General features: G+C 32.2%; 3 protein-coding genes and 1 long non-coding RNA gene across 5 annotated transcripts; 3 read left to right on the plus strand and 1 right to left on the minus strand.

The window, feature by feature from the left end:
• LOC104783642 (AAA-ATPase At3g28540-like) lies at window positions 2,636–3,989 on the plus strand. The gene is made up of 2 exons (XM_019244564.1): window positions 2,636–3,295; window positions 3,959–3,989. The coding sequence occupies exons 1-2, from the start codon at window positions 2,637–2,639 to the stop codon at window positions 3,987–3,989; spliced, it is 690 nt and encodes a 229-aa protein (XP_019100109.1). The 5' UTR covers window position 2,636.
• LOC104780044 (GDSL esterase/lipase At3g27950-like) lies at window positions 8,499–10,187 on the plus strand. The gene is made up of 5 exons (XM_010504500.1): window positions 8,499–8,769; window positions 8,944–9,144; window positions 9,217–9,389; window positions 9,479–9,743; window positions 9,819–10,187. Exons 1-5 carry the CDS (start codon window positions 8,532–8,534, stop codon window positions 10,067–10,069), a joined length of 1,128 nt encoding a protein of 375 aa, XP_010502802.1. The 5' UTR covers window positions 8,499–8,531; the 3' UTR covers window positions 10,070–10,187.
• LOC109132661 lies at window positions 10,669–11,224 on the plus strand. The gene is made up of 2 exons (XR_002037673.1): window positions 10,669–10,743; window positions 11,191–11,224. It is a non-coding gene; the product is annotated as an uncharacterized LOC109132661 (long non-coding RNA).
• LOC104780045 (nephrocystin-3-like) lies at window positions 11,527–14,278 on the minus strand. Of its 2 annotated transcripts, none has more exons than XM_010504501.1 (3): window positions 14,052–14,278; window positions 11,991–13,817; window positions 11,527–11,895 (listed from the first exon to the last, which is right to left on the minus strand). In XM_010504501.1, the coding sequence occupies exons 2-3, from the start codon at window positions 13,787–13,789 to the stop codon at window positions 11,685–11,687; spliced, it is 2,010 nt and encodes a 669-aa protein (XP_010502803.1). In that variant the 5' UTR covers window positions 13,790–13,817; window positions 14,052–14,278; the 3' UTR covers window positions 11,527–11,684. The 2 variants fall into 2 exon arrangements, with proteins under 2 accessions (XP_010502803.1, XP_010502804.1); XM_010504502.2 differs by lacking the exon at window positions 14,052–14,278 and adding an exon at window positions 13,893–14,005.

Raw genomic sequence — 15,026 nt, forward strand, 5'->3', positions numbered from 1 at the left:
CTCTAATCCTTCTTGACACTTTGGAGAAGATTTCTAAACCCTATTTCTTATTTCTCTTTGCAATTCAATTATGTTTTCTTCAGTTTTGATTTGTTGTTTCTGTTTCTCAATGTCTGAGTAGTTTACCTATTGGGTTTTGGCTTTCAAAGGGGAATTATGATTTTCTAAACTTAGGTTGTTAGATTTGGGGTTGATCTATTTTGTTCTTCATCTATTGTTGTTCTTAATGCTTAAACTGGATTAGCTACCTAGTTTATGATTTTAGGTTTAATTCATCATGGCACCAAAAGTGTTGTTGAGTTGCTTGAAAAGAACTTAGGTAAGCAAGGTGGACCTTAGCCAACGGAAGTTGAAGTTGAGGCACGTTGTGAACAGATCAATCTTGAACCTTTATTGCTTGCTTGATTTGCTAGATCCAAACGACGGTTTAGGGTTTAGTGAATTCATTGCATAGATAGTTAACGCTGCGGAAGTAGGTTAGCTTTACAACAGTGATTTGAGTTCTAGAACAGTGTTTAATGCATTCCCATATTCCACCTTAGTCCGAGAATTATATCCCCATAGATTCCCTGCGCCCAATATTTCCTTTTTGATTTAGAAACAACTTATTTACTTTCCATTTTTTTAATTATTACTTGTTTTACAAACTTCTTGTTTTGTCTTAGCTATATTTGATCTTCATAGTTTCATAGTGCAATTGTTTGGTCTCTGAGGATTCGATCCTAAAGTGTTACAACGATACCACTAGATCGTGGTGGAGTACACATTCGGTTTTAATTGACCTTTGATCAGATTTGAACGATTAGTATTTGATTATATTCCTTCTTCTTAATATTTTTTACTTTTTAATGTAGTATTATTAGATTTTACATTATTTACTTCAATTTGATTTTCAAATTAGAAATATGTGATGATTTAAAATAAAGTTTTGTAATATTTTTTTAAGTTAACGAATTGTAATATCGAACAAATTATTTTTGAAAAAAAAATTATTATGTTGTAGTATTTTTAGTTTCTATTCATATCTATGAATTATTCAAGTTTCATATGTCATTGTGCTTATAATTTTCAATTTTTTTTTATTTTTATTATGTCAAATAAACTTCTTTTTTTTTCAATTTCTCAATTTTTATTGGGTTGGTTATAAACTCATTGCAATAGTGGAGATACTTTTTATAAGTTTTTTTTTGTGAGAATAATTTTAATGGTTAAGGAAACTATGACACAAAACAATTTTATTGATTACATGAACTATGTCAAAGTGAAAGCAAAGGAACATAAAATTGGTTCAATTTTTTCATAGATACATTGTATAGGTGGTGATAAAGAGTATACTTAATAATATATTTTTTGGTGTATGAACACATTCTTTGTGGTAAAACTTAGAGTTAATGGATGTTAATAACATGACGCTTTGACAAGTTGTTTGCATGTAAAATATTATATGAATAAGTTGTGGAATGTTTTTGAAATTTGGCAATAATGATATTCATTTTGAATGTTGGCAAAACTTTTGGTTGCTGATAATTTAATTTTAGATTATTTTAATAATTTCTATAATAAATTTAAAATATAAAAATATCAATTAGTGTATTAATGTAAAAATAAAGAAAAACTAAATTTCATCTATGGTAATATGATTTTTTTCTCTAACTAAAAAACATTTGTATATATATTTACTTCCGAAAAGTAATTTTTAATAATAGCAAAAGATTAATATATCATTTTTTATTTTTATTTGACAATTTAAGACCCGCACATCTTGCGGTCCTAATCTAATATTTAATAATCTGTAATCATTATTTATGCATTCTTCTTTATGATTGGTTGAATCTTTTTTAATTTAAATATATATGATACTTTGTAAAAGAAAAATAAACTATCTTAATATGTGTGCATTACTTTGTTATACTACCTTAAACATAACTTTGTTATATTACCTTATTAAATATATTAAGATAGTTTATTCATTACTTTGTTTACTTTGTGCACACATTAAGAGAGTTTATTTTTAATTTTTTTCCTTGGACAAACAGTTTATTTTTCTTTTAAGAAAGTTTATTTTTCTTCTAAGAAAGTTTATTTTTCTTTTAAGATAGCATGAATTTGTGAGAATATTACTATCTTAAACATTACCAATATAAAATTTATTAAGGTAGTATAACAAAATAATGTTCTCTGAAATTCATGCTTTGAAGAGTTGACAAGTGGCACTCTATTTATTTCACATGTGTCTTTTGTTTTTCAAACTCATAAGTGTATCTATCTATTTGACATGTGTCTTCTTTTTTTTCAAACTCATAAGTGTATATTATATTTTCTTCTAATTTGGTTATATTATTTTATATTAAATATATTAAAACCAAGTACACTTTTTTCATTAAATTTGATTATATATTTACATATTAATTTTTTTTAAATAAAATGGAAAAATATTTAAGAAATATAGAAATTAATTGTGATATATTAATGTGATCATATTTCTAATAATTAAGAAAGAAAAAAAGATAACACATGTCAAATATAAGCATTACCAAATGTCAAAATATGAGAACAAGTTTAGAAAAAACCTAATGATATTATATAAGATTAGTGAAAGCACATCTCAAAGTGTCCAAGAAAATCAACACACAAAGATGCCTGAGGCCGGATCAATATGGGGTTTTGCGGGCACGACGATGGCGAGTCTTATGGTCTTCTGGTCAATGTACAAACAGTTTGTGCCATACCAAATCAGAGACTACTTGGAGAAATGTATTTACAGGGTGATCGGTTTGGTCTCAAATTCTGTTCACATAAGATTTACTGAATATACTGAAGATAAAGATCTCACGAAAAGCCAAGCCTACGACTCCATACGCAACTATTTGTCTTCGAAATCAACGGCTCGTGCCCAAAGGTTAAAGGCCAACGAATCCAAAAACAGCAGACCGTTGGTGCTTAGTTTGGACGATCAGGAAGCAGTTGAAGATGTGTTCCAAGGGGTGAAGGTGGTGTCGTCTTTGAACGTGTGGAAGAGTTATAATAAATCTGATTCAACGGAGAAAAGGTACTTGACTCTGAGTTTTCACAATCGGCACAGAGATATGATCACAACGACTTATCTTGATCATGTTGTCAGAGTTGGGAAAGAGATAGGGTTAAATAACAGAGAGAGGAAGCTTTACACTAATAACTCGAGCCAAGAATGGTATCCATGGAGGGAAGGAAGATGGAGCAATGTTCCTTTTAATCATCCTGCAACGTTTGAAACTTTGGCTATGGATCTTGAGAAGAAAGATAGGATTAAGAAGGATTTGATAAAATTCACTAAAGGGAAGGATTACTATAAGAAAGTTGGGAAGCCATGGAAGCGAGGTTATCTCCTGTTTGGACCGCCCGGGACAGGGAAATCGACGATGATATCAGCTATGGCTAATTTCTTGGAGTATGATGTGTATGATCTTGAGCTGACGACGGTGAAAGATAACTCAGAGTTGAAGAAGATATTGATTGTTCGCTTGATCTTACGGGACATAGAAAGAAGAAGAAGGAGGAAGATGGGGATGAAGAGGATATAGAGAAGAAGATCAAGGAAGCTGAGAAGTTGCTGAAAAGGGAAAGAGGTGAAAGAGAGAGCAAGGTTACTTTGTCAGGTTTATTAAACGCCATTGATGGGTTGTGGTCAGCTTGTACTGGAGAGAAGATTATTGTGTTTACAACAAATTTTGTGGATAATCTTGATCCAGCATTGATACGTAGAGGAAGAATGGACAACCACATTGAGATGTCTTATTGCAGATTTGAAGCATTCAAGGTTTTGGCTAAGAATTACTTGGAGACTAAGTCACATGACATGTATGGAGAAATCAAGCAATTGTTGGAGGAAACCAACATGTCTCCAGCTGATGTTGCTGAGAATTTGATGCCGAAATCTGATGATGACAATGCAGATATTTGCCTTAAGCGCTTGGTTAAGGCTTTGGAAGAAGAGAAGGAGAAAGCAATGAAGTTGGCTGAGGAAGAAAAGAAGAAAGCAGAGAGAGATGCAAGGAGGAAGAAGAAGAAGAAAGTAGAGGAAGAACAGAAGAAGAAGAAGAAGGAACTAGAGGAAAATGGCAACGTTGCTCAGGATAATGTTAACCAAAATTCCAGCATAGATGTGATGAATTAATAGTTAATCAGTCTTTAGTGTGTGGTTTTGACCTTTTGGTTTAATGTCGTCAACTAAGTTTTAAATGCAATATAAATAGTTTATTGGGTCCTATCTCCTATGTGTAATCGTTCTTAATACAAAAAGAAGAATTTAAGAAAGAAAGTTATAAGTTGTACCGTGCCAGTCACAGCAATCTGCCTGTATGTTGACTTGCGATGCATCGAATTAACGTCCAATGCGCTTATCAAATTATGATGTACTATTTCAACCACATATTATTGGCTTTATTCAGAACAGTAGAACTTGTCTTCTTTTTTTTATTTCCTTGGCATGTGGAGATATATCAAACTATCATACGTTGATTTGAACTTGTGTACGTCATTAGGAGGAATCGACCTAAATGATCCAACCATATCAATTAAGCAAACCAGCTCGTATCGTCGTATGTTCTAAGTTCTACTAACTTGGTAATATTCTTGTGATCTCAAGATTCATTGTGGCTTAACACACTCTATGTACTGTACGTATTATAAGGAAACATATTGGGCTGACGAGTTATCAAGTTGGATAGACTATATATCTCCGAAAACATTTTTATACATGTTCTCCCTTGAATCATTATTTTCATCTATTTCCCCATAAACACGATAAAAAGTACACAAACCTAATATAATCGAAATAAAAACCCGATCCAATCTAAACCTCACCCAGATTCTTTATCATCTTCACCCAACCATTTTATTATTTCCATGGCTTCACTAAAAGTAATACTGATTTATAAAGCAAAAAATTATTGCTAGCTACGCCAACATATGATCACACATAGAGACAATATAAATGTTTTGTTAGCTACACAAACATGAGTTATGTGTACAACACCATAACCATCTAATTCCGATGATTTTTTTGCCGGAATTCGGTATTGACCAGTATTGACCGGTACTGACTAATATTGACAGGTGTTGACCAAAAAAAAATTAAAATTTTTATTTATTTTTTATAAACAGCAAAAGTTAAAAAAAATTACATAATTTTACTAAAATATTATATAATAATTTTTTACTACAAAATAATACAACAATATAAGATGGTATACAAATGATATGATACAAAACTAAAAACTAACTTTTGAATTTACAAAAAGAAAATGTATATATGTTATACTATTTTGTAGTAAAATTTTATTATATAATCTTTTAGTAAAGTTATGTAATTATTTTGTTAATTTTTGTTGTTTATGAAAAAAAAACAAAATTGGTCAACATCGGTCAACGCTGGTTAATATTGGTTAACACCGGATTCGGGCAAAGAAAGTATCAGAATTAGATGGTTATGGTGTATTACACATAACTCATGTTTGTTTATGTATGTCTGTATGTAATGACAATAGCTCGTTTAGTTAATAAAACATTTATATTATTTGTATGTGTGGCGATGTATTAGTATATACTTGACGTAGCTGACAACCATTTTTCATTTATAAAAAAAAAGGATATTGGCAAAGTAGTTCAATCAAAATAGAGCTATGGATACTAAAAATATATATATAAGTCCAAGTTCGATTCTCCCGAAAACTACATTTCATATCTAAACTAAACTCAGATTCATACATCAAGTATACCACTCTGCTAATGTATACTCAACAAATAATTATTACAAATTTACTACTCAAACTTATAGTTTGAATTTGTGTAATATCATACATCTACTGTCATAATGGCGAAAAATTAATAATTTTTAATGATCTTGAAGACACATTTGTAATGACCTGAATGACACGTCACATAATTAACAACTCGGTTTTTTTCCTATTTCTCACCATCCCTTATATATTAATAGAGAAGCATTCTCTTGAAAAAGCTGATGTGTCGTCGTCAGAAAACTCGAGATACATTTAGCAAAAAAATCTCTTAAATTTTCTAGTTAATTACATTAAAATACCATTATATTAAAAAAAAACAATTAACTGAATAATAATTAGATATGTCATCAATTCTCACACAAATTTAAAAATCACATATTAAAACTAATTAAATAATTACATACTATTTTAAGTCAAAATTTCACTAAAATTTACTTACAAACATACAAGTTGAAGTTATATAATTTTTAAGAAATCAATATTTTATATTAATTTCTTAAAATCAATATAAGTAAAATATTCTAAAAAGGCTATACAAACATATAAAGTTAATAAAAATAAAGAACATATAACTTATTAACAAAATCATATAAAAAATAACTATGTTAGTATTATTACCATAATAATTTAAATAACAAGCTTTCAATAGTTATTATAATTGATTATAAAAAGAAATATATTATCCATGAATTAACTCATTAAAATAAACTTAATTCCCAATAAATATAGATTTATATATATTCATAAATAAGTATAAAAATGACAACAAATTAGGGGATATCATGATGTGTGACTATTTATATATATCTAAGTATGTAAACTAATTAATGTCAACATTTACTGTGATTAATCATTAAAAATGGAAATATTGATAACCGAATAGGAATATATGTTTTAATTGTACATTAATCTATGTGCTATTAAAAAGGAATGAGACAATAACCCTTATCATTATAAATAAACTTAGTACCCAAAAAAAATCATAATATATTTAAAATGAGTGATTATTAGATTATGAAAAATTGTTATTTATAATGATAAGATTTAAATAAAATTAGATAATTATAGAATCAACTTTATTAAATAAACTTAGATTTCAATAAAAATTGTTATTTATAATGAAAAATAAACTTTATAATCCGTTATTTATAGAAAATATTAACAAACTGACTAACTCAAAATATTTAAATAGCCTAATCACAAATATTAAATCAATAAATTAGATTATCTTCAAAAAAATTAGTTTAGAATCCGATTGTTACTAACATATAATAAAATTAATTAATTAATCTACCGAGTAATTTAGTATATGTTGTTATGATTACATAAGAAACATGCAAAATTGTTATGATTACAAAATAAAACATATGAATTTGATATTTAAACTACACAAAAGACATGTTGCAATAAATAGTAACATTTTATCAATATTTTTCTTACACATTTAAAGATTTCACGGGTGAAACATATTTTTTACACAGAAAACGCAGCTTTAAATAAATAAATAAAAAACTTTAATTACATATTATGTTTGACACAAAAAAATATTAGTTCTAGAATAATAATTTTACTTATAATAATTTTTTTAAAATCGATTTATGCCACATATAGTGCGGGTTGTTACCTAGTTTAAAATTACTTGTTAAGTTTTGCATAAATATTTATACCTACATATATTTGTTAAGTTTTGCATAAATATTTATACCTACATATATATAATATCTATCTCGGATAAATTATTCAAAAACTTATACTCTCTCTCCGTCTCTTCTTCCACCGTGAAACATAACCAAAAATCTAATATTATTGAAACTAGTATGCATAATATAATAGGGTCAAACATACGGGTGTAACGTTATATTTCATAAGAGACATTGTTTCTTAGGGAGAAGTAATTTACACGTTTAGATTACGGAAAAATCCAGCATAAATGTTAAACACATGAACTCAAAAGGTCGAGATTTGTGGTTTAGGGAAGCTTGTGTTTTTGTTTTGTTTTACAATTTACAAAATGTAAAGAGAGCTTTGTGATGGTCGATATTGTATTAGAATTAGAGTCAAAAGGTATTAAGGTATAACTTTTGATCAAAAAAAAAAAAGGTATTAAGGTATAACACTCCATTAAATTAATACACCATACTTTGTGTAGACTGTAGAGGTACCTAACAGCTATCAATTTTGTTTTCAATGAACATTTTTAATAACCACTAATCATCATTTTTAGTTTTTTTTACTCCTACATATTCTTATATTTATTAATTTCTAAACAAATGTCAGTCAAATATAATCAAAACCACTATGTATGAAACATAATTTAGCAATAATATTGTGGGTGAACACTATAAACTGTGCTGTTCTATTTTCTTGCTTAAATCATTAATCTGAGAATCATATTTAGGAATCCTAACATGAAAATTACAATAGAAGATGCCATTTTACACATAATTGTAAGTGTCCAACGTTGACATTCGACTTCGAGCTAGTTATTTGATCCACAAAATCATAAAAATTGACTGCAAATAGTCAAGCAAAGCGCCCCACGTGGTTACACAACAACTTGCTATAGAAACTTTGATATATCTGTTTATTTTATAATCTACTTGTTGATAATATAATTTCATCTACTCTCTTCCCCTTAATTTAATCCATTTTCTTAAAAAGCTTAACATGCCATATAAATCGTGAAGCGACGACTTCAATAAATACCAGACTAATCTCGTATTGTCAAGCTCTTCTCATCTATACTTACTTGACATGGCTATTTCTAAAATAACCCTTGGAATCATATTTTTACTTCTCGGGCTCACTGATACGTTATCTGCTGTATCGAATAATTGCAAGTTCCCCGCAGTTTATAACTTTGGAGATTCGAATTCTGATACCGGAGCTATTTCTGCGGCTATCGGAGAGGTTCCTCCACCTAATGGCGTTGCCTTTTTTGGAAGATCTGTCGGACGACATTCTGATGGCCGTCTCATTATAGATTTCATTAGTAAGTAATCTTTGTTTTTTTTTTAAAAGTCCTTTTCTAATGTCTACATTGATTTTGTATTCAAAAATTTTGTGTTTTCAATTTGTTGGTAATTTTGCTTAGTAGAGGACAAAGCATATTTTTCTATGGTTATTGAATCGATCTTGGCGATATATTTGTTATGATTTTTGGCAGCTGAAAATCTCACGTTACCGTATCTAACACCGTACTTGGATTCTGTTGGAGCTAATTACCGGCATGGTGCTAATTTTGCGACTGGTGGTTCTTGCATCCGCCCGACCGTTGCTTGTTTTAGCCCATTCCATCTTGGGACTCAAGTGTCACAATTCATTCACTTCAAGACTCGTACTTTGTCTCTCTACAACCAAACCAAAGGTATGTTCAATACCAATTGTACCAAACTGGAATTTAAAATTAATGCATGCGCTTATACATGTTCTTTTATAGGAAAAAGTCCATTTTGTAAAGGAGTCCTTGCACGGCCCAAAGATTTCTCAAAGGCTCTTTATACATTGGATATTGGCCAGAACGACCTTGCTGTTGGGTTCCAAAACATGACAGAGGAACAACTCAAAGCAACTATACCTACAATCATCGAAAACTTCACCATTGCCTTAAAAGTAAGCATCTAAATTATCGTTAGGCTTATGGGACAGTTTTATAGAAATGAATCTCTAATCTTTACAATATACTTTGTTTGTTTCCTTAGTTGTTGTACAAAGAAGGAGCAAGATTCTTCTCAATTCATAACACCGGACCAGCAGGTTGTTTACCGTATCTTCTGAAATCTTTTCCCGCTACACCGCAAGATCAGTACGGTTGTTTGAAGCCTCTTAACAATGTGGCCGTTGAGTTCAACAAGCAACTCAAGTACAAAATATCCGAACTAAACAAGGAGTTACCTTCTTCTCTCTTTACTTATATTGACGTCTACACAGCCAAATACAACTTGATCATCAAAGCAATAAATCTCGGTAAGCACTAAACCAAGAACCAATTAAACCAAATCTCATAATCTTCTGGTTTTTCTTAATCAAATCTAAATGCAGGTGTTGTGGATCCATTTGATTATTGTTGCGTTCGGGCGATCGGACGCGGAATGGGATGTGGGAAAACAATATTTCCAAATGGGACAGAACTTTATAGTACTTCCTGCAAAAACCCTACATATTTCATAAGTTGGAACGGTATACATTACACCGAAACCGCGAATATGCTAATCGCAAACCGAATCCTCGATGGTTCGATATCAGATCCACCTCTCCCAACACAAAAAGCTTGCAAGCTGACGAAAACTTAAATTTCCAAGCTAGTTTTTATTGCTTTCGAATAAATAAACCAAAATTCGATTCAGACCTTATCTTATTATATAAACGACCAAGTCATATAATCAGTAACAGGTTTGGTAATCAATCTTAAACCGGATAGTTCAGATTACCGTTTTCTTTAGTGCCAACTTTTTTATTTTGTTGCTTTGCTTAGTGACAACTTCTTGATTCGGTGGCACGTTTCTTTTTCTCATGTTACATGTGGAATAGGTATGTGTACATTCATGAACATGACAAACAGACCGGACACAAGAGTTGATCAGAAACTTACATCTAGAAGATCGGGAAAACGAGCTATTTCCCCCCCCCCCAAGAACTATCATATCTCGTTGGATGAAGGTCGAACTTGAGCCACAATCTATATAGCCATGTCAACTATGACCAATCTCTATGTCCCCCCAAATTAAAAGTTCTACACCTATATCTCCATGAAAAAAAAGTTCTATATCTAGTTACACCTAGACCTGGTTATGTGACGGTTTACTATTTGCTTAACCGTCTAACGAATAACCTAAACCAAATTTGACCAGATTAAACCTGATTTTACCCGAATTTGTCGATTTAACCAGATATATCATCTCCTTGGTTCTTTTCGCTCTCGTGGTGATCGTCTCTGCTGAAGTTATCTTCGAGGAAAAATTCGATGGTAGGCTACATACATACATTTCTCTCTTAGTCTCTTCTCTTATATTAAATCTTAAGAATGTCAATGCGATTGATGATTCTGTTTGAGATCGCTAGATTGATTCGTTTCGATTAGATGATGCCATAACCAGTTTGTTTGATCCAATCCAATGTAGTTTCAATTCGATCGAGCTTTTTTTCAAAATGATTGTTATAGATCTATGGAATTTGTGGATTTCTTGTTCTACTTGGGTTTTTTTTGAATTCGTAATTACGATCGGTGACCAAGGTTGTGATGATTAAGCCTCTCTTCGGTGACGCTCAGGATTTCACGGAAATAAGGATTTTGATGATAATTAGGAGTGTAATCCATTGAATTCATACCTTATGAGAAGTTTTAATCAGACGTTTAGACTTTCATTTTCTCGTCTGATTGATTTGTTCCTTTGTTTTCTCTTTTATTCTAAAGATGGATGGGAGAAGAGATGGGTAAAATCCGACTGTAAGAAAGAGATGAGTTTATATTGTTTGGTCTGCGGTTCACCGGATAAACGGAAGCAATTCATTTTCAGGGGGATATAGGTGTAGAACTTTTAATTTGGGGAGACATAGAGATTGGTCATAGTTGACATGGCTATATAGATTTTGGCTCAAGTTCGGGCTCCATCTAGCGAGATATGATAGTTCTTGGGGGAAATAGCTCGTTTTCCCCTCTAGAAGATCATAATAGTACCAACAAGACCAATCTAATTGCGTTTACTCTTTTTTTTTGTAAAGGAAAATTAAAATCGCCAAGATTTACAAAAACAAATGCAACAAGAATATTTTTTTTACTATTGCATAAAATCAGAAAACGCAACACCTCTTCAGTTTTTCAATCTCTCTCGACTGTGTAAGTACAGTATTTTGAATTCGTATTTCGTATATATATACATTTTAGACCGGAGCATATAACCCGGTTCATCAATAAACCGATCTCTGTCCATTTGTAATTTCAGGGTTGTTGTCCAAAAGGGTAAGAAGTGCTCTGTTTCTCTTGCTCCTTCCTCTTCCAGCTTCTTTCAACAACGCAGCTAGCCTCTGCTTCTCGTCTTCCACCTCAGGATTCGCTGTCCCGAGCTTCTCTTCTCTTGTCCCAACAACATACTCCAATATCTCTATAGCATCATCTAACCTGTAAAATACAAATAACACACATTACTTGTACCACAGGCAATCCCAAAAAACATAACCTAGCTAGAAAATGTTTGTTTTAAGTTTTTAATTTACCTTCCCATTGCGTCGTATGTTCCAGCGAGGTTACTATAAACTGCTAATGTATCAGGATGGTACGGTCCATACTCTTTCTCGAGAATGGTTTTTGCTTCTTCGAACAAATCCGCAGCTTCATTGATCGCATAACGCTGAACACAAGCGAGTCCCATCTGATTCAAAGCAATTCCGAAAAGAGCTGTTTTCTTCTCCCCACTGTTACGAAACTTCGATATCGCGCTCTTGAATATGTTGTAAGCTTCCGAGTAGTTCCCCATCATATAAGAAATCACACCCATTTGAGCTTCAATACCAGCAACCGTATTCTGCTGACCAGGAGCGTTTCCATATATCTTCAACGCCCTTCTCAGCAACTTAAGAGACTGATCAAGCTCAGTCATCGACTGATATATCGCAGAGATCTCTATAAAACCCGTAGCAACCTCTTCCATAGGAGTTCCCGGAGTCGGTTTTAGGTAAATCTTAAGAGCGTTTTCGCAGTACGATTTGGAATCACGTAGTTTCCCTATTTTGTTGTACAAATCAGCAAGCCTGACGTAAACCGAAGCAACAGATGAATGAGTCTCACCTTTCGCTTGCTTAAACACAGCCAAAGCCTTCTGGTATGCGAATATTGCTTCATCAAAGCGAGCTAGAGACATGTAAGCATCACCTATACTGCAATCTATAGACGCAACATCTTCTCTAAGATTCTGAGACGACATTGCCATGCTAGCCAAAACGTAATGCTCAAGTGCAACCTCGTAGTCTCCTTTAGCATCGCAGATAAGCCCCATTAATTTTCTATCAGCAGCTTCTTCAATAGAAGCTGTAGTGGCAGCTCCGTTTTCTTTGTGAATGTCCAATGCCATTTGACAAAGCCTTGAGGCTTCATCAAACTGCATTGCTTGAACATGAGCTTCTGCTAAGTATCTACAAGTTTCACCAACTCGTGCATCAGATTCTCCAAGAACTTGTCTTTGGATCTCCAAACCTGCCGTGTAGAGCAAAATCGAATTTTCAACCTGACCCATAAAACCATACATGTCACCAAGCTGCATACACCCTGCAAATTTCGCTAACGCGTGATCCTCCCCGTCTTCAATCATAGGTATCTCAATAGAACGCTCAAGAACAGGCACCGCGTCGTCGTACCTCCCTAACCCTGCATATATAGCAGCCAAGATATGCAAAGACATCACCAGATTCAACCCGTGTTGTTGTTTCTCTCCTTCTACTGATTTCTCAAACGCCTTCACAGCACGAAGCGCCAGATCAAGAGCCTTATTCAGATTCTCGCCAGAAGAAACCAACTCTCTAGCTTGCTTCAACAACAACACCCCAAGCTCAGGACTCTCCTCATCCTCAGTAACCTTCCCTAAATCCGGAGACTTCCTCGAAGAGATCCTCGAACCAGGAATCTTCGGGTTAGTAGGACTGGTTTTCGCAACCTTCTTACCATTAGAATGAGATACAACAGGTTTCTTCTCACTCAAGCTACCTCCACCATTACTTTCCTCCTTCTTCTCCAAGACAATATCTTTCTTCCTCTCTCCACCATCTCCTCCAACATCTCCTCCAACCAAATGCCTCAACTCCAAATCAATCCTAGATTCAGCTCCATATGAAATAAAACTCGCCCTTGACGGAGACTGATCATCAGAGCTCTCCATTTCACAAACGTTGTGATACAATTGCTCAATAGAAGCATTCATAGCTCCATCAACTGCAAGATCTATAGAGCTCAGAGGACTCCTCGGTGAAGCTTGAAGGGCTGAATCGTCTTTTCCCCTCTCATTGCTCTCTCCTACATCCATGGCTGTTTTTGTCTTAAACTCACCAAATCTGAATCAATGGAGAATCAAAGATTTAGAGTCAAATCAGTTAAAACAAGAAGACAAAACGTCAAAAGACTCGAACCTTTCTGTTACCAAAATCGAGAAACTATAAATTCCTCTAAATAGGACGATGAGGATTCAGTTAATAACAACAGAGCACAAAGAAACCCAGAATCAAATTCAACGAAATTGAAAAGAAAAAATGAAAACTTTATACAAAATCAAGAGATAAAAATCAAACCTTTATGTGTCCTCCTCTGACTCTGAAGAACAGATTCTGTTTTTTTCGTAACTTAGTGGTTTGTGTAAGAGAAGGGATTTGGTGTATTGTACTTTTCACATTTAGGTGTTACTTTGTTTTATATCTCTTCTTCGCCTCTCATCATCTCAAAGCTAATGAGAATGATGTGTAAGATTAATACTACAAACTCTATAATGAGAGAGATGAAGCAACAATAACATTTACGCACAAACCCTTTCACTGTCCTATATGTTTTTTTGAAAAAGCTCTTTTTATTTTATTTTATGGGTCTACATGGGATTAGTTTAATTTAAATGTTTTTTTTGTTTACCTTTTAATTTAATTATTGAGTGATTGATTATGTTAAGAAAATGAAGATGATAATTGACTCTTTTTCATGTCATTAATGATTAATTATTTTAGGAAAGAGATACATACTAACAAAAAAAAAACCTAAAAAAGAAATTGAAAGATCATTCATTAGGTTGAAGAAGATTGACTCTTGAAGCAATAAAAAGAAGATGACTTCTCCCCTACTCGCACTCTCATTTTCTAAATACTTTTTATCTTTTTCCCTCAATTTTTATAAATAAATTTTAAAGAATTTAATCTTTTTTGTTTGGTGTCCACAATACTCGAATCTTTTACTGATTTTTTCGTGATTTTATTTTCACTAGTTGAGTTAAAAATAAAAAATATAGATGTGAGTTTGCTGTTAATTTAACTTAGACAGCTCAAATCACTAATAGATTTTTCTCATTTTTTTAAAAAATTATATTTTTGAAATAAAGATGTGAGTTTGCTGGTTAATTAGACAGCTCAAATCATGGTTTTATTATTTTTTTGTAATTTTTTTCCCATATTAGTTTCATTTTTAACGTTTTTTTGGTATGTGCACAAAGATACATAAAATATTTTATTGATTTTTTTTAATATTTTACTTTCATTAGTTTTTTTTGGTAGGCATTTTACTTT

Source organism: Camelina sativa, chromosome 4 (genome assembly GCF_000633955.1).
Source record: "Camelina sativa cultivar DH55 chromosome 4, Cs, whole genome shotgun sequence".
Classification (NCBI taxonomy): domain Eukaryota; kingdom Viridiplantae; phylum Streptophyta; class Magnoliopsida; order Brassicales; family Brassicaceae; genus Camelina; species Camelina sativa.

What these genes read in the sequence shown, in the direction of transcription:
- LOC104783642 (XM_019244564.1), top strand. Translation starts at nt 2,637, where the DNA reads ATGCCTGAGGCCGGATCAATATGGGGTTTTGCGGGCACGACGATGGCG. An exon ending in AAAGATAGGATTAAGAAGGA is followed by an intron (nt 3,296 to 3,958) that starts TTTGATAAAATT and finishes CGCTTGGTTAAG; the next exon opens with GCTTTGGAAGAAGAGAAGGA.
- LOC104780044 (XM_010504500.1), top strand. Translation starts at nt 8,532, where the DNA reads ATGGCTATTTCTAAAATAACCCTTGGAATCATATTTTTACTTCTCGGG. An exon ending in TCTCATTATAGATTTCATTA is followed by an intron (nt 8,770 to 8,943) that starts GTAAGTAATCTT and finishes GATTTTTGGCAG; the next exon opens with CTGAAAATCTCACGTTACCG. An exon ending in CATCAAAGCAATAAATCTCG is followed by an intron (nt 9,744 to 9,818) that starts GTAAGCACTAAA and finishes ATCTAAATGCAG; the next exon opens with GTGTTGTGGATCCATTTGAT.
- LOC104780045 (XM_010504501.1), bottom strand. Translation starts at nt 13,789, where the DNA reads ATGGATGTAGGAGAGAGCAATGAGAGGGGAAAAGACGATTCAGCCCTT. An exon ending in ACATACGACGCAATGGGAAG is followed by an intron (nt 11,896 to 11,990) that starts GTAAATTAAAAA and finishes TGTATTTTACAG; the next exon opens with GTTAGATGATGCTATAGAGA.